Raw genomic sequence first — 17,560 nt, forward strand, 5'->3', positions numbered from 1 at the left:
TATATGATGGGAAATTTGAACTTGACTCTCATAGGTAGAATGGGCTTTTGTCCTTTTGCTGACAATACCTTATAGAGATCACTTACTGAGGTTACGTTATCAGAGCCACAGCAGAAAACAGCACAGCAAATGCAGCTTGATCCGGCTTGTGTGGAAGGAAATTGTAGTTTTCATTTGATTCCATTGAGACTGAATTAAAACTTTCTTACCAGACACAACCAATTTTTCCAACATAACTATTAGCAAACTATTTTCAAAAACTTCTCCAACCTTTCCCTCACCCTGTGAGGGAAATGCCTGTGAGGGAGTACTCTCCTGGGGGAAGGAAAAATCTGTACCTACTTCCAAATCTCCTTGCATCCTCCTTTGAAATGTCTATTATGGATCGGTTCTGGATACAAGATATCAGACCAAACAGACCCAGGGAATCTTCTGTCATCTTGTGAGCTCTTGCTTGTAATCTAAGCTAGAAAAGAGAAGTCACACTAGATTTACCACAGACCCTTCCTGGGCCCCCAAGGGAGAAGTGTGATATTGGTCTTGCTTGTTCCTTAAGAGCAAACTTCAGGGCTGTGGGCAGATCCCTGTCACACAGAGTCAGCTTATTTCCAGGGTAGTTCACTCACTTTGAAAAAGGCAAAACAATAATGAGAAAAGCGGATATAGACAATAAGGTAATATTTATGCTGCATTATCTATCTCAAAGGTTTGGGTTTGGGGCTTTCGTAGTTTGTCCGGGGTTTTGTTTGTTTGTTTTTTTGTTGGTTTTTTGTTGTTTGTTTGTTTGTTTTTGTTTTGTTTTGGGTTTTGGGGGGGTTTGGGGGGGTTGGGGTTTTTTTGTTTGTTTTTTGGGGTTTTTGGGGGGGGGTTGGGTTTGGTTTGGTTTTTTTGGGTTTTTTTTTTGTTTGGTTGGTTTTTTGGGTTTTTTTAATTGGTTTTGGGGGGGGGTTGGTGGTTTTTTGTTGTTGTTGTTTGTTTGTTTGTTGGGGTTTTTTTTGTTTTTTTCTTTTGCATTTCAGAGAACCCATCCCAGCAGAAGTTAGGAAAATAAAGGGCGGTGGCGAGACCGCGTGGATGAAACAGGGGCAATGCATTTGGCCAGACTCCAGATGCGGGTGGGTGCGCCTCTTCCCTCCTGCACTCCTGCCTTCTCCCGCGGCTTTCGGACAGGGAGACCGGCGAACACAATCCGGTAAAAGCCACAACCATCCACAGCGAGAGCGAGGAGGGGGAAAAAAAAAAAAAAATAAAAAAAAAAAAAAATAAAAAAAAAAATTAGCAATGACCAAAACCCCTCATTCTCCTCTGACACGGAAGCGCGCTCCTTTGCAGAAGCACAGCGTTGAGCGGCCGCTCGCTCTCAGACGCGCAGCCGCCGGTTCGAGCACAGCCGCCGGTTCGAGCACAGCCGCCGGTTCGAGCACAGCCGCCGGTTCGAGCACAGCCGCGGCGAGCAAGGCGCGCCTCCCCCAAAGCCCCAAAGCCCCAAAGCCGGCGGGGCTGCCGGGGAACCTCCCACCCCTCCCGGCCTCCTCCCACCCCTCCCGCCCGCTGTGCCCGCATTGGCCGCGCTCCGCCCGTCCCCGCCCGCCCGCATTGGCCGCGCCCCCGGACCAGCGGCGCCGCACCGAGCCCAGCCCGGGGAGCGCTGCCCGGCCAGCTCCCTGCTCGGATACCCGCCGCTCCGATAGCTCCCTCCCTGCTCGGATACCCGCCCCTCCGACAGCTCCCTGCAGCGCCGCCGCGGGCTCCTCTCCCCGGCAGAGCCCAGCGAGTCGCCGCCACCGAGCCCCATCCTCCTGGCAGAGCCAAAGAGAGACAAAGTAAACGCCGGCGAGTCCCCCAGCCGCGAATTCCTGCCTGGTTTTGGTTTTGGTTTTATTTTATCTTTTGTGGTTGTTTCGGGGGGGTAAAAAATAACGGCAAAAAGAATTACATCGCCGTGTTTTCATCAGTCGGCGCTGTTGGCAGCACGCCCCTGATAAACAAAGGAAAAGGGGGAGGGGGCCCGCAGGAGACATGCGTTCCGTCAGGAAGAGGTGGACTGTGTGCACCATAAGTCTCCTCCTCATCTTCTACAAGACGAAGGAGATAACGCGGACCGAGGAGCGCCAGGAGATGCCTCTGGCCGGGTAAAGCCGCGGGGGAGGGGCCGGGGGGCGGCGGGGCCGGGGTCCCTCCGAGTGCCCCGTCCGAGTGCCCTGTCCGTGTGTCCTGTCCGTGTGCCCTGTCCGTGTGCCCTGTCCCTGTGTCCTGTCCGTGTGCCTGTCCCTGTGCCCTGTCCCTGTGCCCTGTCCGTGTGTCCTGTCCCTGTGCCCTGTCCGTGTGTCCTGTCCCTGTGCCCTGTCCGTGTGCCCTGTCCGTGTGTCCTGTCCGTGTGTCCTGTCCGTGTGCCCTGTCCGTGTGCCTGTCCGTGTGCCTGTCCGTGTGCCTGTCCGTGTGCCCTGTCCGTGTGTCCTGTCCGTGTGCCCTGTCCGTGTGTCCTGTCCGTGTGCCCTGTGCCTGTCCGTGTGCCTGTCCGTGTGCCTGTCCGTGTGCCCTGTCCGTGTGCCCTGTCCGTGTGTCCTGTCCGTGTGCCCTGTCCGTGTGTCCTGTCCGAGTGCCCAGGGGCTCGGGGGGCAGGGATGGAGCTGCCCTGCTGCCGGGGCGCCCCTGGGCAGTTTCAGCTGTCCGGGCTGGGCCAGGGCCAGGGCGGCCCGGGGAGCGGCTCCGTGCGCCGGGCGGGATGCGGGGCAGCGCCTGCGGGCTGCGCCTTTGGAGCTCGCCCGGGAGCTTTGCTGAACTTGGCTTTTTCTTGCTCCGGGAGAAGTGTGGGTCATCCCCCAAGCTCTCGAGCCTCCTGCCTGTCGCTGGCTCAGAACGAAAGGCGAAGAGCGCCGTGCCGTTTTTCTGTTTGCGCCTCGGCTCTCTCTATGCGGGTGCCTGCATTCCTCATTGTTCTCACAACTTGCAGCCGCTCTCCGGAGATGCAGCGCTTTCAGCCAAACTGGTTTTTCTCTGGAGTTGTATAAAATTTTGTTTTCATTGCTGTGCATATATGTGTATCTTTATTTTATTTAATGTAGTCAGTAAAGGCAGAGCAGGGACTCGCACTTTCCGTTTGCTTGTGCGTGTCGAATTCTTTCACAGCAGATTTTTGTCCTCTTGTGCAAGCCCTTGCCGTGATTTAAGGAGGTGGCACAGGGGGCTGTGAGTACCTGTGCAGGCCTGGAGGAAGCTAGGACATTCCAGCCTACTTGTTCCCGGAGTTACATCCCTCTTTGCCCATCAGTCTGGGGAGGGAGGGGGCACAGGCAGCTGTGCACAGCTGGGCAGCTGTTGGTCCCCCCATGTGCTGAGAGCAGGAGCGGTCCTCACCTCTGTGCCTGCTATATTTGCTTCCTCTGTTATTCAAGGTTCTCACTATTTGCTGGTATCTCTTCCTCTTGTTCAGCCTGGGTGTAACCCGGTTTCTGACACGAAGGTATCTGTATTTTTAGGCGAAGTACGGAAGTTTAAAGTTTTGGGGTTGCAGCTGTGTGAAAACAGAGGTGAAGATGAATGTGTGAGGTAGAATTGTCGTTAATACCTCTGCTTCTTAGTATATCCTACTTTCTCTCAGACGAGAAGGAACTGATGAAATTATTCAGAAATTACTTTATATAAGTTTGTAAAGAAAAAGCTGCCTTCAGCTTACTGCACATTGTTTGACACAAATTAAAACTTATTAAAATGAACTGAGTTTTTAATACTAAGTGAAAGAAAACAACTGTGTTTAGTTATAAACATGTATGTTCCTAAAAAGCCTTTTAAAATACAGCAGTAATATACTTCTGACTAGTCATTTTGTGATATGTCTATTTCTTTATCAGGGAGACTAATTGTACTGTATGGTACTACCCACTTTCACTGTCGAAGTTTTTTTTTTTTTCTCTTCACAGCCTGTCATCCCATTCATTATTGTATGAAGCAGAAAAAGTACCCTGAAAATGTATTGCTCATTAGCTGCTGCCCCTATTGATGTTACACTTTTCTTTATCCTGAATTAGGAGTTTGGGACGTTGGATTATTTTTGACTGGCTGTGTGGGCAAGCTAAGTTAGTTTTCCACGGGTTAGTTTTACTTTCAGAAGTTATGGATGTGCGAGATGGCCCATTTTATGGTTATTAGTGGCACCAGAGGTAAATCCTAGACAATCCAAAATGGACTGATTATATACAGTTCTGAATTACTTGAGAAACTTAAACCAGCTATGTGCTCTCATAGAAGATTGTGCTAGGACAATTACTGTGAAGCATGCCCTGCTTCAGATAGACAGTAAGGTCCTCTTAAAGGTTGAGCAAGTAATGAAACGTGCATGTTATGTGCAGAATAGTGTTTCTTAAGCAGTGTCATCTTCTACTGATATCGAATACACTTGAAGGCAGTTATAGTATTTAATGGACTATCTTCACGAGAAGTTAGTCTTATTATATGGGTCTAATTGGTCACCAAGGCAAGGTAATCCAAAGTGAAAGCTGGCACTGTCAGCTGTTGCTGTCACTGTATGGCAGCTCTTTGATTTACATCAGAGAGGATTTGCAATGATTCTAGACGATACAGAGTTTTCCAGTTTTTTTTTCAGTTATTTACACAATGAAGAATTACCTGGAGAAATTTATGTATTAGTGTTTTTATGTATTTTATATATTAGTTCATTTAATGTTGCTTTAAGTTAAAGTTAATCCAGTAAAAGGGAGAGGAGGATCTAAATGAGCACGTTTGTGTTTGTAGTAATAATTTTAACACAAAGTGCCTAGGACTTTTTTTCGTAAGAACATAATTTAATGTTTTTTTGATGTACAATCTGTGTAACTCACTGCAGATGTAAATTGTGACTATGGAAATCAATCACATTTCAAATGCTATGGCTAAGTGTTGGCAATGCATTTTGTTGCTAACTTCTGTCACTTGTTTTACTGTTCAGGTGTGTACTACATACTGAACCTAGAATAAACTAGAGACATTTCTGAAGTGTCCTTAGACTGAGAACTTTACCTGGATGTAGTTTGGTAATTTTCCTTTAGATGCATGCATTCAATGCATCTAGAAAATACATGCAGAAATATATATGCAATTAATACTATTAGACTTTCCAAAAGTTTTAGGGAATAAAAAAATAATATTGAAAAAAAGTATCAGTTGGATTCTGGCTGTTGGAATCATAGACTTCTGCAGCATCCTCCCGTGCCTTCAGGTTAGCAGGATTTGGGTAATTTACATACAGGTCTTGAACCTAAAGTTGTAGGTTTTCGGTAGGTGGCAGCCTTACCTCTGCATCAGTGTGATGTCTGGGCTGCAGGATGTTGTCATGGGGGTGAGGGAGAAAGGGAGCTGCAAGTAATGCAGGATGGTTTTGGTGAAGTGTGTGATGCTGGTTTATTAGTTATAAGGGCTTTTGCAATGACAGCATGTTTTAGAAATTACTACATATTACTAGTTTTGTTAATTTAGCCTAATTAATGTCCCATTGCAGGTTAGCTTGTGTTTAGTCTGTTACCAAATATTATTGTTTTATATACAGCAGTAATGTTGCTGTGTTTCGTACTAAGGGCAGTGATCCAGTTGTTATCAGAACTTAGAGCCACAGAGAAACACAACTCAGCAATTCCTGGAAAGCTTATAGTCTCACATCTTTACTGTTTTGTTCCTTGAAGGGCTGTTGTCATATACTCTGTTTTCAGGTTATTGTTATTGGCAGTATTTCAGAGCATGCTTATTTAACAGATAAATTGATTTAGAGTGTATTATTGCCTTGTGCACACCTGAGTTACAAGACTCCTGAGTTACAAGACATTTTTTGTGTAGATTTTTATGTCCAACAGCTTTGAAGCTGTTTCCATTATCGATGATAATGGAAAGATGTGGAAATAAAAATGAGTTTTAGTCCTAACCTTAAGTTACGCTTGTAGTGTCTGGACTTCTCTGTTCCCTTTATGTAATTCTGTTGGCTAATATCACTGCAAATTGTGCTAGCTCTCCAGATGTTCAGTGGTCATCACCCAAAGCTTACTATACTTACTTTTTGAAGTTACCTTGCCAAAAAGTTATAATCATAAGACTGATGTACAGGGTAAGACAATTGAGGTGTTATGGTTGTGTGTGCATGCAAAAGTTTCATGAAGTGTTGGGGAAGTTCTGTATTTTGTATACCATTAAACTCCAGAATTCTGTGCTTAAAAATCTTTAGCATCAGCAGGAGGCCAAAGATATCTGTTAAAACAATATTGCAGATTATGAACTGGGCAAAGGCTTGGAATGTAATACTTAATTCTTAATTTAGTACTAGAAATTTGAAATCTAGGAGTGCAGAATCTGCCTCACAAACATAATGAACTTTTGTCCAGATTCACGATTTGGACTTTGTTGTAGTTCTTGTTATGTCTATTTCATTATAAATATAAACACATTTAAGCTCTTAATTTGCATATTCAGCTGTTACAAACAACTGTCTTACAGATTTTTTTCTGTTATGGCTTATTTTCTTTAGAAAGCTAAGAGATAGTTGCTTATTTTTGTTGTGAATAAAAGGATATATTGCTGATGCTTGGGATGTAAATTACGTAAGCTGGAGTTAGCCTTGATGTAACTGTGTGTTTTCTACATTGCATTGCAGAGATGGTGAACTGAGTTTGAGTAGAGCAATGATCAATAGCTCTGATAAGATAATTCGAAAGGGTGGCTCCTCAATCTTCCAACATGCTGCAGAAGGTTGGAAAATCAATTCTTCTTTGGTAATGGAAATAAGGTGAGTTTCTTAAATAAAAAAGCAGTTCATTTCACCTTACCTATAATTCTTTTCATTTTATGTTGCTTTGTAATTCCTTTGGTCTATAAAACAGTAATTTGATTTACATTTGCAGGTGGATGTTTTTAAACCGTATCTATTTAGTTTTCAGTGTTAAAAGCAACTGCATTACATTAGGCTTCAAAGTCAAGTCATTCTTCATAAGAATTAATAAAATGTTTTCACCTGGCTGTGACTGTCAGACCTGTGCAATCAGTCTATATTATTCATGTCCTTATTTAAGCTGGTTGTCTAGAACTCTTCCACAGGCAGTGGTGAGAAATTGTCACTTTTAGGATATGATTTTCTCTCGTTCTGAGGGTAGGTGAAAATATCCTGAGCATACCAGTTTTCCTGCCTTGACTACAGAGGAAGCTTAGGCAGACAGCGGAGATGCAGGAGTCAGTAGCTGGGCCATCAGGTGTTGTGAATCCACTTGTGGCTGTGGCTGGTCCACGTCACAGGGTCAGACAGACAATAACTGTGTCTTGTGCAGTTTCCCTTCTTGATGTCAGAAAGGCCAAAAAGAGCCTTAGGCTTATGCTGACGGGACAACCCAGTAGCAGGGTTAAACTGAGTGATAGTTCTGATGTGTCTTTACAGTGGATCTCTGCACGTTGTGGCCACAGAGGGTAGCAAGATGTCTCTGAGTGTGTCGTGTCGTATCTTCCCCATCCTTCATCAGGAAGGTGGCCCATGACAGAAGCATGTGGAGCGGATTGGCAGTGTGGAGTCCTAGGAGTGTCGCATTCTATGAAAAATGAGGGAAAGTAACTATTTTTAACGACAATCACATAGCAGATTAGACTTGATTTTCTGAACATTAAGATTTCGGATAGTGATGTGCTCTAATTAAAATGTGGTTTCTGTGTGATATCCCTTTCTATTTTAAATTTTTTTAATTTTTATTTTTATTAAAAGTACAAACCCTTTAAACAGGTATTGTTTCCATGTATAAAAGCATAGCCTCTCTGAAGGAGAAATTTAGGGATTTTTTTAATGACTGCTACTTCATGTCCCTAATTCTAAAGCATGCAGAAGATAAAGGTAGCTCACAAATGTATGTATCATAAGTTATGAGTCCAAAAGTCGAGGAAAACAGCTTTTTCTGCATTTGAAGTAAGCTGATTTGCAAATGAGCAAGTGACTATAAATAGAGACAATTATTCTCAGTCATTTTACTGAGTATCAGAAATTGAGGATTGTATTTCAGAACCTTTTAAAACCAATACACCTTGCTGCTCAAGCCAAGCAACAAACAAGAAAAAAAAATTACAATAACCTTTTGGTTAAAATTAAGAGAAAATTAAGCTTGGGTTATTCCAATTTTCCACCTGTTCCAAATGCAAAATATATAATTCAGACAAAAAGGTAAAACAGAGGATGCTTTAGTATTTTTCATCCTATAATACGTATATATCATCTCAATCTACTAAATTGATAAGATTTAAAATAAGTTTATTTCTTTATTGTTTTCCAGAGGGGAAAATTTCTCTTATTTAATAAATTGCTGTTTACTTAAGAAGCACTTTTTTATGTGGATTTTTTAAAAATACAGTGCAGGGAAGGATTATTTTTTTTTAAATCTTATTAGTATAGTGAAGAAAACAGTATATCTTGTACACTGGCTTAAACACTGGAAGTAGAGGTTCCACTGTAATTCTTGCACTGTAAGATTTTCTGTACCATAGAGAGCATAAAGCTGAGGTTATTTAAAAGTCCACGTTACCAGTCTTGTTTTCAGAGGAAATGGCTACCTTAGTGACCATTGGGGCAGAGAGTAGGTATGAACCAGAAAATTATTTTAGATTAATGTGACTTAGGGCCAGAAGTTGACATGAACTCTACAAAAGGAGTCAGTGCTACCTGCCAGGCATAGTCTTTACATCCACAGCACATTCAGTTATGATGCTCAGTGGTGAGGGAAGGATATCAGGCATGCTTTTCACTAAGGAAGCCACATACAACCCCTTATGATGTCTTCAAGTGTGATGCTGACTAAATTATATATATTCTCTCACTTTTAGAGGTCATTTGCTGTACGCTTTTCTTCCATGTTATAGCAGTAAGAAGCATTTTAGCTGTAGTTTTACACTTAACTATCAGGATTAACTTTAAAAGTGTCTAGCAGAGTTGTACAGTATTCTTGTGCTTTGACTAAGTGCTCAGCCCTCCATAATACGTTACATGCTCTGTGTAGACCATAAAGATGATTCATAGTCTGTAATTGCAGCTGTTAACGTGAAAAGTGGTTGGTGGTCTTGTGGTGTGAGGTTGACCACAGGAAATAACAGTAAGAGAGAAGCTATAAACAAGCTAGTGCCTGTTGAATAATACATAAAATGTTGTCAGTTCTAAGCAGTGGAGAAATAATTTGTGAAGCCATTAGTGTGCCTCATAAAGATATTTTGTAAAACTTCTAGTCACCCATACATGACAGATGTTTTTGTGTCTTACATCAGCTTGCCACCCACATTAGCAGTTTTCAGATGTAGAAAATGTTTTATAGTGACTTTTGCTTTGTGCAAGGACTGTTGGTCAGTGATGTGTCAAATCTCATTGATTGGCGTCTAGAATATTATACTTTGCTACTACTTCATTGGCTTTGTGGGCATCATCTCTGGCCATTTTATTTTTTGTTCAAGTTAGTGATGTGTCTATCAGCCACAAAAGCCTTAGGAGTTCTTGGCAAGGCCATGGTTAGATATGAGTCAATGAGTGGCAAATCTCTTTTACCAGGACCCTATGGAAGGATGGAAAGTTTCCAATGTGTTTCTGGTGCTCTAGGACATTGCAGCCAGCAAAGGCAGTCTGTGGACTGTCACAACCCTCTGGGGAGAGCAGCAGCTCTTTGGAGATACTAAGCAGGCTTAAGAAGAAAGAGCTAGACTTTCTGTGATTGAGATGGAAATTATGGGTATTACTAATTATTTGAGACTGTGTGAAATGACTGGTTTAGTGGGAGAGTGGTTTCTGCAACTGATGTTACCTTCCATTGCTGGCAACTTCTTTGAAGAAGAATTGATAATTCCTGTGACAAAGGAAAGAGAGAGAAGAAGACTGCTTTCTTGGCTCTCCTTTCCATCTGAATTATTTCAGTCATGAAGAAGTATCCACCATCTGCTAAAATTTTTTACCTTAAATCTTAAGTTTCTACTCTCTGTAGCAATGTGAAGGTTTTCCTTATGCTTATGGAAATAAGGAGACTTCATTTTTAATGAAGGTTATAGTTTCAGAAAGTAAGGATGTGGCTGAGATGGTACAAACCTATAGGGGAAAGCCTTCCTGACAGGGCTGATGACAGCACATCTGTGACCTGTGTGAAATGAACCATAGTTTGATGTCTGTGACTTTCTTCTACTTACTTTTTAAATAAATATGGGAATTTATGCTGAAAGGAGCAGAAGAAGGTCATGAATTGAAGGAAGGCAAATTTTTTAAAAAGTAAAATGGAAACATATTTATCTCTGCAATTTAACAGAGAATATTTCCTGTTAGAAAAGTGTGAGAACTTGTAACCTGTCAGCAGCATCTTAAAAAAAAAAAAAAAAAAAAAAGCATCTTCCTCCTTCAAAAGGTTCAGATTAATATCAACTTCTGTCTTGCAAGTTAGTGTGAAACAGCTGTGGTAAGTCCCTGAAGTGCAAGCAGTAAATACAGAACCAGCAATGTAGCACTGCAATTGCTCTGAAGCTTTTGAAGCAATGTTCTGAAGCTATTTGCACTGTTTCCTTCTGATCATTTTTGTGTCAGAGACATGGAATCTGTGGTTCTCCGGTCTGGTTTAGTTATAATAAACCTCAGGGGGCTTTTGCTTGTCAGTCCATCTTACTCTACCTTGCTTATCTTCATGGTAAGCTGATATATAGACAGCCTCCCTGTGATAAGCGGTAATTGAGTCATGGTCTGTTTAAAAGCCCTCTTCCTTCTGCATGCCCACTCTCTGGTATTACAGCATTTCTGATTGTGTGGCCTCCATCAGCTGGGAGCTTATAGGGACCTTTCCAGGGTTATTTCCAGTTAGGTATGTTTTTAACAAATCCAAATCACTGGTTGAAATAGATGATATTTCAAGTCCCCTTCCAACACAAACTATCCTGTGATTCTAAAGGCTGCTTTTTTGGAAGAGCTTTTCTTAAAACTTCCTTTCAGATAAAAGTAAAACCCAGCACAGGGTGCAAATACCTGTGGTTCCTGCTGCCTCCTCAAGAAATCAACAGGAGCTGGAACTCTGAGTCTTGTGCAAGAGCAAGCTGTGGCCTTTTGTTACCACAGAGTTTGTTTTTTCATGTTGTTTTTAATTAAACTAATTTTGCTGGCAAAAAAAAATCGTGTTTTATCTAGGCTGTAGTCCCTCGAGATTCTAAAGGCTGGGAGCCACATTCTGCCTCCCAGCTGCAGAGTGCAAAGGGGAGGCAGGGTTAGATAGGGTTAGAAAGTCGAGTTGTTTATGAAGGCCTGTCAGAGAGGGTCTGCAGGAGATCAAGAGGAGGGTTAGAAATCCACAGCATAAAAGTTTAAAAAAATAAGTTGAGTGGTTTCTTATCCTCAGGTAAATGAAGGCTATTGCTAAGAATAAGGTGTAGTCCTAAAAGCAAGGCATAAGGAACAAGAGCAGCTCAGCTGCTGCGGAGAAGATCTGAGGAATGCTCTGCTTTCAGTAAGGCCAGGGAAGCACTGACAGAGGTGCTTGAGGTGGTTGTCAAGTCCCCAACACAAGGGCTTATTAGGAACATATTAGGTAAACGTGGGGTGGGGGTCACGTAGATAAAGGCCCATCTTCAGACAGCACAGAGAGGATCAATTAAACACTTAGTCCATCTCTGTTCCATACAGTGATTGCTGGTGAACCTTCCTGGGCACTTAGGATGCTCTCCAGAAGCTTCTCCTCACGCCTGGGGTCCACTCAAGTCCAGCAGCAATGATTTATGGTACACCCTGCCTCTACAGAAATGATTTTTCCCAGAAAAAGCTTTGGAGGTCGTATTTCAATTTTCTTGAGAGTGTCTAAAAATATACATGTTTTTGTAATCTTTAAAGTCAAATCTTCTAGTGGTCTGTTTTCTCTCTTTTTCACACACTTCTGAGGCAGATGAAGAATAGTTTGAGATTATAATATATAATATATAATTTTATATAATAATATAGAATTTTGTGGTACAAAGACCACTGTACAAACTAAAACTCAAAAAAATGCATCATGAAAAAAAATCTCACCATGTTGCCCCAGAGCAGTACATATTCTTAACATTTGGAAAGTTGTTCAGAGACATTACTGTTGCATGAACTCATCAGATAACTGGGAGTTTAAATATTATAGAGATCTGTTTCTCCTTATCAAAAGAAAACTGTAGGTCAGCCACAAATTGACACTGTGCTTTTTTGAGTCGTATAAACACGTTCCAAGCAGCTGTTTGGCTACAATTAAGGGTAAGTCACATCAGTCTCACCTGCTCACAAAACAGGTCAGGTCACACCCCAGTACTATTTTGTTTATAAAAAAAGGCCTTGAAAACCACCTCAAATGAAACTGTTTGTTTGCACATTTCAGCTTAAGGTTGTAGAATACTATTTCTTCGAGGTTTGCTAAAAATCACGCTCTTTTTTCCCTTGGTTACTTTTGTTCAAGCTTACTTTTGAATTTAATATGCAGCTTTAAGTGGATTAACACTTGTCATTATTTTGTCGTGTCTGTTTAATCAGAATAACGTTGTGCTATTTTTAGTGCTCTTTGTGGGACAGAGCAGAGGTTTAAAGTTATAATTATATCAGCATCAAGACTGAGACACTCATGCATGTATGCTCAGTATTTGTTACATTCCTCAGTAATTTTTTTTGTCTCTTAGCACTTAGGTGAAAATCAGAAGTACTGTTATCCCCATGGTGCGGGTGAGTCAGTAGCACAGAGGAACTTAAAACAATAGCATGGACTCTGCATTATTTATCATATTACTCTCAGTATTAGATTGGATACATCAATAAAAAGTATTTTAATGTTAGCATTATTACATATCTCTTATACGAGGATTCTATTGCGTAGTGCAATTAACACTACATTTAACATTTAACTAAATGTGTAATGACAGCTTCAGATAAAAGAAAACATTTTTAAATATGTGAGAAGATACCAAGATTAGTGACTTCTGACCCTCTCAGCATTTTATTGAAAAATGAATTCCTTAGACATTTTGGAAATTTCAGCTGTGTTAAGTGAGTGGTTGATTATCTGGCTCTAATTCAGGTCCACATGAAATTCTTTGGAGGACTTTTATGAGCATATAGATAAATGAGTTTTGAATGCAGGCAGCCAAATGAATAATGAATGCCAAGGTGCTTTTACATTTTTTGACGCTGCATAACTTCACTACCTTCTCTCACTTTTTAAAATAATACAGAAGATAATATGTTCATACACAACTGCTGCTACTTTTTTCCTAACATGGACACTTTTAGGCCAATTTTTTCTAGATATCAGAGACTAAAGCAAATCTTCTGGTGATCATGTGACTTTATAGTTGGAAATCTAGTTTCTGTACGTTTCACATGATTTTTTGAGGTTTTGAGACTCGTTTGCAGTCATCCCTTCTCAAGTCAGAGTTCATTGAAATAAGTCTCTTATTAGATTGGCTTATGATAGCTTTTGAACATTGTATTATTCATTTTATTCATCATATATGATGTTCATGTTTGAACATCATTTTCATTCATATTATCTTTTACAGCCCCAGCTATAGTAGCTCTCTTACTATGTAATGACTAATTGAAGTAATATATAATACTTCTAGATTGGGCAATTCTTTGTTTCTTGTTCTTTTTTGTTTCGTATCAGTTGATTTATCTGTTGCTGAGTGCCCACAAAGTTAAGCTATCAAATCCAAGGAAATTGAAGGGCCAGATTTGAGTCTTCATCTTCCTTTTACAGAAACACGTTACCAAAAGCTACACTCAGGGTTTTAAGATTGTCTGTCCTGCTTTGTTATTCTGAGTCCCTCATGTGCCTCAGCCTTTGCTCTGATGCTGCTTCCTTCATATGTGATAGCTGTAACAGATAGCCCAACACGTTCCAGTCATTTTTATTTTATTTTTTTTCCCAAGTTTAGAAAATGAGAATAATTACTTAAAAACCATTTTTATTATGTTTCACTTCTCCTATGGCTTTTAAGATCAGTTCCATGGTAAGTGTTTCGTGTTGGTTGCAGGACTCAGACATACTCTTCTTTCTTGAGGCAGCGAGACAAGAGCTGGCTAGTGAGCGTGGGTGTTTCTGTGGTTCATCCTTTTAATTTGTGGGGGATTGTTTCACCTTTATGGCTGTGACTGAATGTTGTTACTGCTAGAATAACATTTCTAGCTATCTTTCCCTGTTTGGTTGTGCTCTATGGAAGTTCTTCTCTAGAAGCTTAATATGCAAAAATAACATCTTTTTTAATCAACAAAATATCTATTTTGTTTTAAATTCCACCTTACCTACTGAGAACAGTGAAAAACAAAAAAGTTCTTGATTTTCTTCTTTTCTTGTTAGTCTTGCAGAGGCAAAAATTTCTAGTAGATTTATTAGGTACTAAACACCCTGCCCCAGCTCAGCCATCCCTGTATGTTCCATAAGAGTGTTGTACTTCTTCAGATGTGATCTTTCTTCATAAACATACCTGCTTCACAGATAGAAGCCAGCTCCTAAAGCTTTGCTCATTTACAGTCCTGGGTTATCAGTGGCTCCTGGAGCTCTTGCCTAGGGACTTTTTCAGCTTTTTATGTCAAGGATGTACTGAAAACTGCTCTACACTGCCAGTGCAGGTATTAGTCATTGCATACATTAGTCATTACATTGCAGTCATTAAGTGTCTCGTTTGAGCCAATGTATTGAGCATGTGCCAGTTTTTGGACCCCTGCCCCCACCTATCATGGGCAGAATGGAAGCTTTGGACAGAGTTTATTAATAATCCCTCCCCCTGAGTTACAAGCTACAGAACTTGTTTTCTAAATCCCTTGCATGTTAAACTCCTTCTCAGAGAGGAGTCAAGGTATGATTGGATCTAATCATATCTTGACTAGCCCCAGACTTGGTCAACATTTGATGTTTAAAGGACTATGCAAATGTAACCAAACCTTTATGCAACATTGCCCCACAAGATTAAGGATGGCAAATCAAATATACTTAAGTTATTAAAGTAAATTATTTAATGATGATAGTAATTATAATAATTAGACTAAAAGACCGTTTTTATTTAATATATGGTGTAGTTATAACTTCTAGTATAGTGTACTGTTTACTGAAGCCATATTGAAGCAATAATATTAAAGCCAGCTATTGAAGCTATAATTGAGTAGAAATTGATGATACTCTACTCATACCAGTGACCATGGGCAAGACTCTTTTACCCAGCCTTAGGGAATAACCTGGAAGGAAATTCTCTCTCAAGGAAGGAAGCTACACACACACTCCACCCAAGAAGGAGTGTGTCAGAATTCTCTGCCATTACAAAGGGGGCCTCAGCTTTTGCGCTGTAAAGTGATCGACAGTCAGATGTATCAGCTCAGCAGCTTTACTTAAGTTACCAGTACTGTCACTTGTTGGTTCCATTATCAGGAGCTCTGTCTGCTGCACCCTCACCAGTGCCAGTTTCTGTCCGGAAAGAACTGTTCTTAACAGAATGGAGTGTTTAACTTTGGGATTGATGAGTCAGGCAGGTCTCAGCATTCTCCAACACCAAATGTGGGGTGAGCCCCTCTTCTCCATCAGCACTGATAACTTTTGCAAATAGAGACAAATGTGAGCTGCTTGACCTCCACTTAGGCAGAGCATCCTGGTGGCCCCATAAGCAGATACCATGACTTTACTTTTCAGCTGACATAAAAGCAAACGTTCTTCATCAGCTACTTGCTGGGGGTGGGGAGTATACAACTGTTCAACTGCCATGGTTCACTTGTACATGGTAGTTTATTAAACCCTCATTTTTGGTCACATGTGTCTAAACCTGTCTAATAGTTAACCTGTCTAAACAATTATCTGCAGAAAAGATGATAAGTGTTTCAAAGTGTTGATGAGTTTGTAAGAGATTTTGAGTTCAGCTAACAGCTTGACTGGACCCTGAGCTGCGGTAGTTTAATCTGCAATATATTTCAAGCTGATTTTGTTCAAATTGGTACAAAGGGGTGGGGGTGTTATCATATCAAGTTAATTAGGATAGCCTTAGCTAAACTTCAGTTAATTAGGAGGAATTTTATGCTAAACTAAATACATTACTCTTACGGTGAAATAAGAATCTGTAAGAAAACATAGCCATTCCTGAGCCAAGCTGATTTGTAAAAGATGACATTTCCTGATCACAAATACTTAATGTATTTAAGTTTGTTTTTATGAAAACAAACTGCCACAGTCCTTTTAAAAAAGTCTTAATTCCAAAACTTTGTGAAGATAGTCAAGCACAGTATGCATTCAAATTTTCCGTTATTTTTTCTTCTCTCTGTGCCTTTGTGTGTCCGAGTCTATCAGGGTATTATTTGTGTATTATATTGTAAACACAGTGTGAGCTCCATTCTAAAAGCTTTACTTTAACTCCATCCTAGAGCATGGGAACTTACTCTAGCAGGGCTGACACTGTCTACCCTCTGCTTTATGTTGTATGCCCTTTTCAGCCTATATTGCTGTTAGATGAACTCCATTCAAGCCAGGAGTGTTGGGTTTTATCTCTGCATTTTTCTGTCAATGCAGGAAGAACATTCTGCAGTTCTTGGATGCTGAAAGAGATGTCTCGGTAGTCAAAAGCAGCTTCAAGCCAGGAGATGTAATTCATTATGTCCTGGACAGACGTCGCACTCTAAATATTTCTCGGGATTTGCACAGCCTTCTCCCTGAAGTTTCCCCAATGAAAAATCGCCGATTTAAAACCTGCGCAGTTGTTGGGAATTCTGGCATCCTTCTGAAGAGTGGCTGTGGAAAAGAGATTGATAGCCATGACTTTGTAATAAGGTAAGTTTCTATCTACATTGAAGATGCAGGCTCTTATGTTTCTTGGAGAAAAGCTGGGAGAAATGTTTTAACCAAAGATACATATTACAGGCATTCTCTGAAATTATTCTGAAACAGTATCCATCAACATGTGATTTCCCCAGATTTAAATTCATGTGAATATTATTAAGAAGATTATTTTTACTGTGAAAATAAAACAAGGGAGAGAGGTTTGCATTACTTAATTTTGCTCTTTGCTGTGCTTATTTCAGACAAAATTAATCTTACACAGGTCTTGGTAGCATAAATGCAAAATGGTTTCTCCTTTAAAAATACTCTTTCTTAGCTTTTGGTCAGCAGAGATGGCTTTTTGTAAATTACTACATTACTTTTGTGTAGCATGTAGTAAAATTTCAGTGTGGTGTATTGATGTTAAACCAGGATGCCACTGAGGCAGTTTGAAGTCATCCTTATATATTCCTTCATGTTGCTTTAAGAATCTATTTTTGCCATTTGGGGGAAAAAATTATATGTTTCACTTCTTATTCATTCTTCAAACACACACAATAGAGGGCCTTTCGGATTTCATGGATCATGTCAAAGTTGACCTCATTTGACATCTTGGCACTATGTAGAAAATGCTGAGCAAGAGATGGGGACTTTTGCTTTTGAAGAAGAAGTTTCAATTGATTTGGTTAGAGAAGGGTGAAAGGGCAGAAAGCAGGAGGGTTGTGACAGAAAGCAATATAGAAATAGTAGTCATTGTGAGTTATTTGCTTTTTCTTTTTTCAACCTAAAAAATGATG

General features: G+C 40.6%; 1 protein-coding gene across 1 annotated transcript in view; it reads left to right on the top strand.

Annotated features, from left to right (window-relative positions):
• The first annotated feature begins 1,759 nt into the window (after positions 1–1,759).
• ST8SIA4 (ST8 alpha-N-acetyl-neuraminide alpha-2,8-sialyltransferase 4) overlaps positions 1,760–17,560 on the top strand; it is a 53,862-nt gene continuing 38,061 nt past the window's right edge. Inside the window, exons 1-3 of the mRNA XM_083883532.1 lie at positions 1,760–2,132; positions 6,635–6,766; positions 16,518–16,775. Of these exons, the coding sequence (XP_083739658.1) occupies positions 2,020–2,132; positions 6,635–6,766; positions 16,518–16,775 (503 nt within the window). The 5' untranslated portion in view covers positions 1,760–2,019. The remainder of the gene's footprint in view (positions 2,133–6,634; positions 6,767–16,517; positions 16,776–17,560) is intronic.

The sequence above is a fragment of the Zosterops lateralis genome, assembly GCF_965231275.1.
Source record: "Zosterops lateralis genome assembly, chromosome: Z".
Lineage (NCBI taxonomy): Eukaryota > Metazoa > Chordata > Aves > Passeriformes > Zosteropidae > Zosterops > Zosterops lateralis.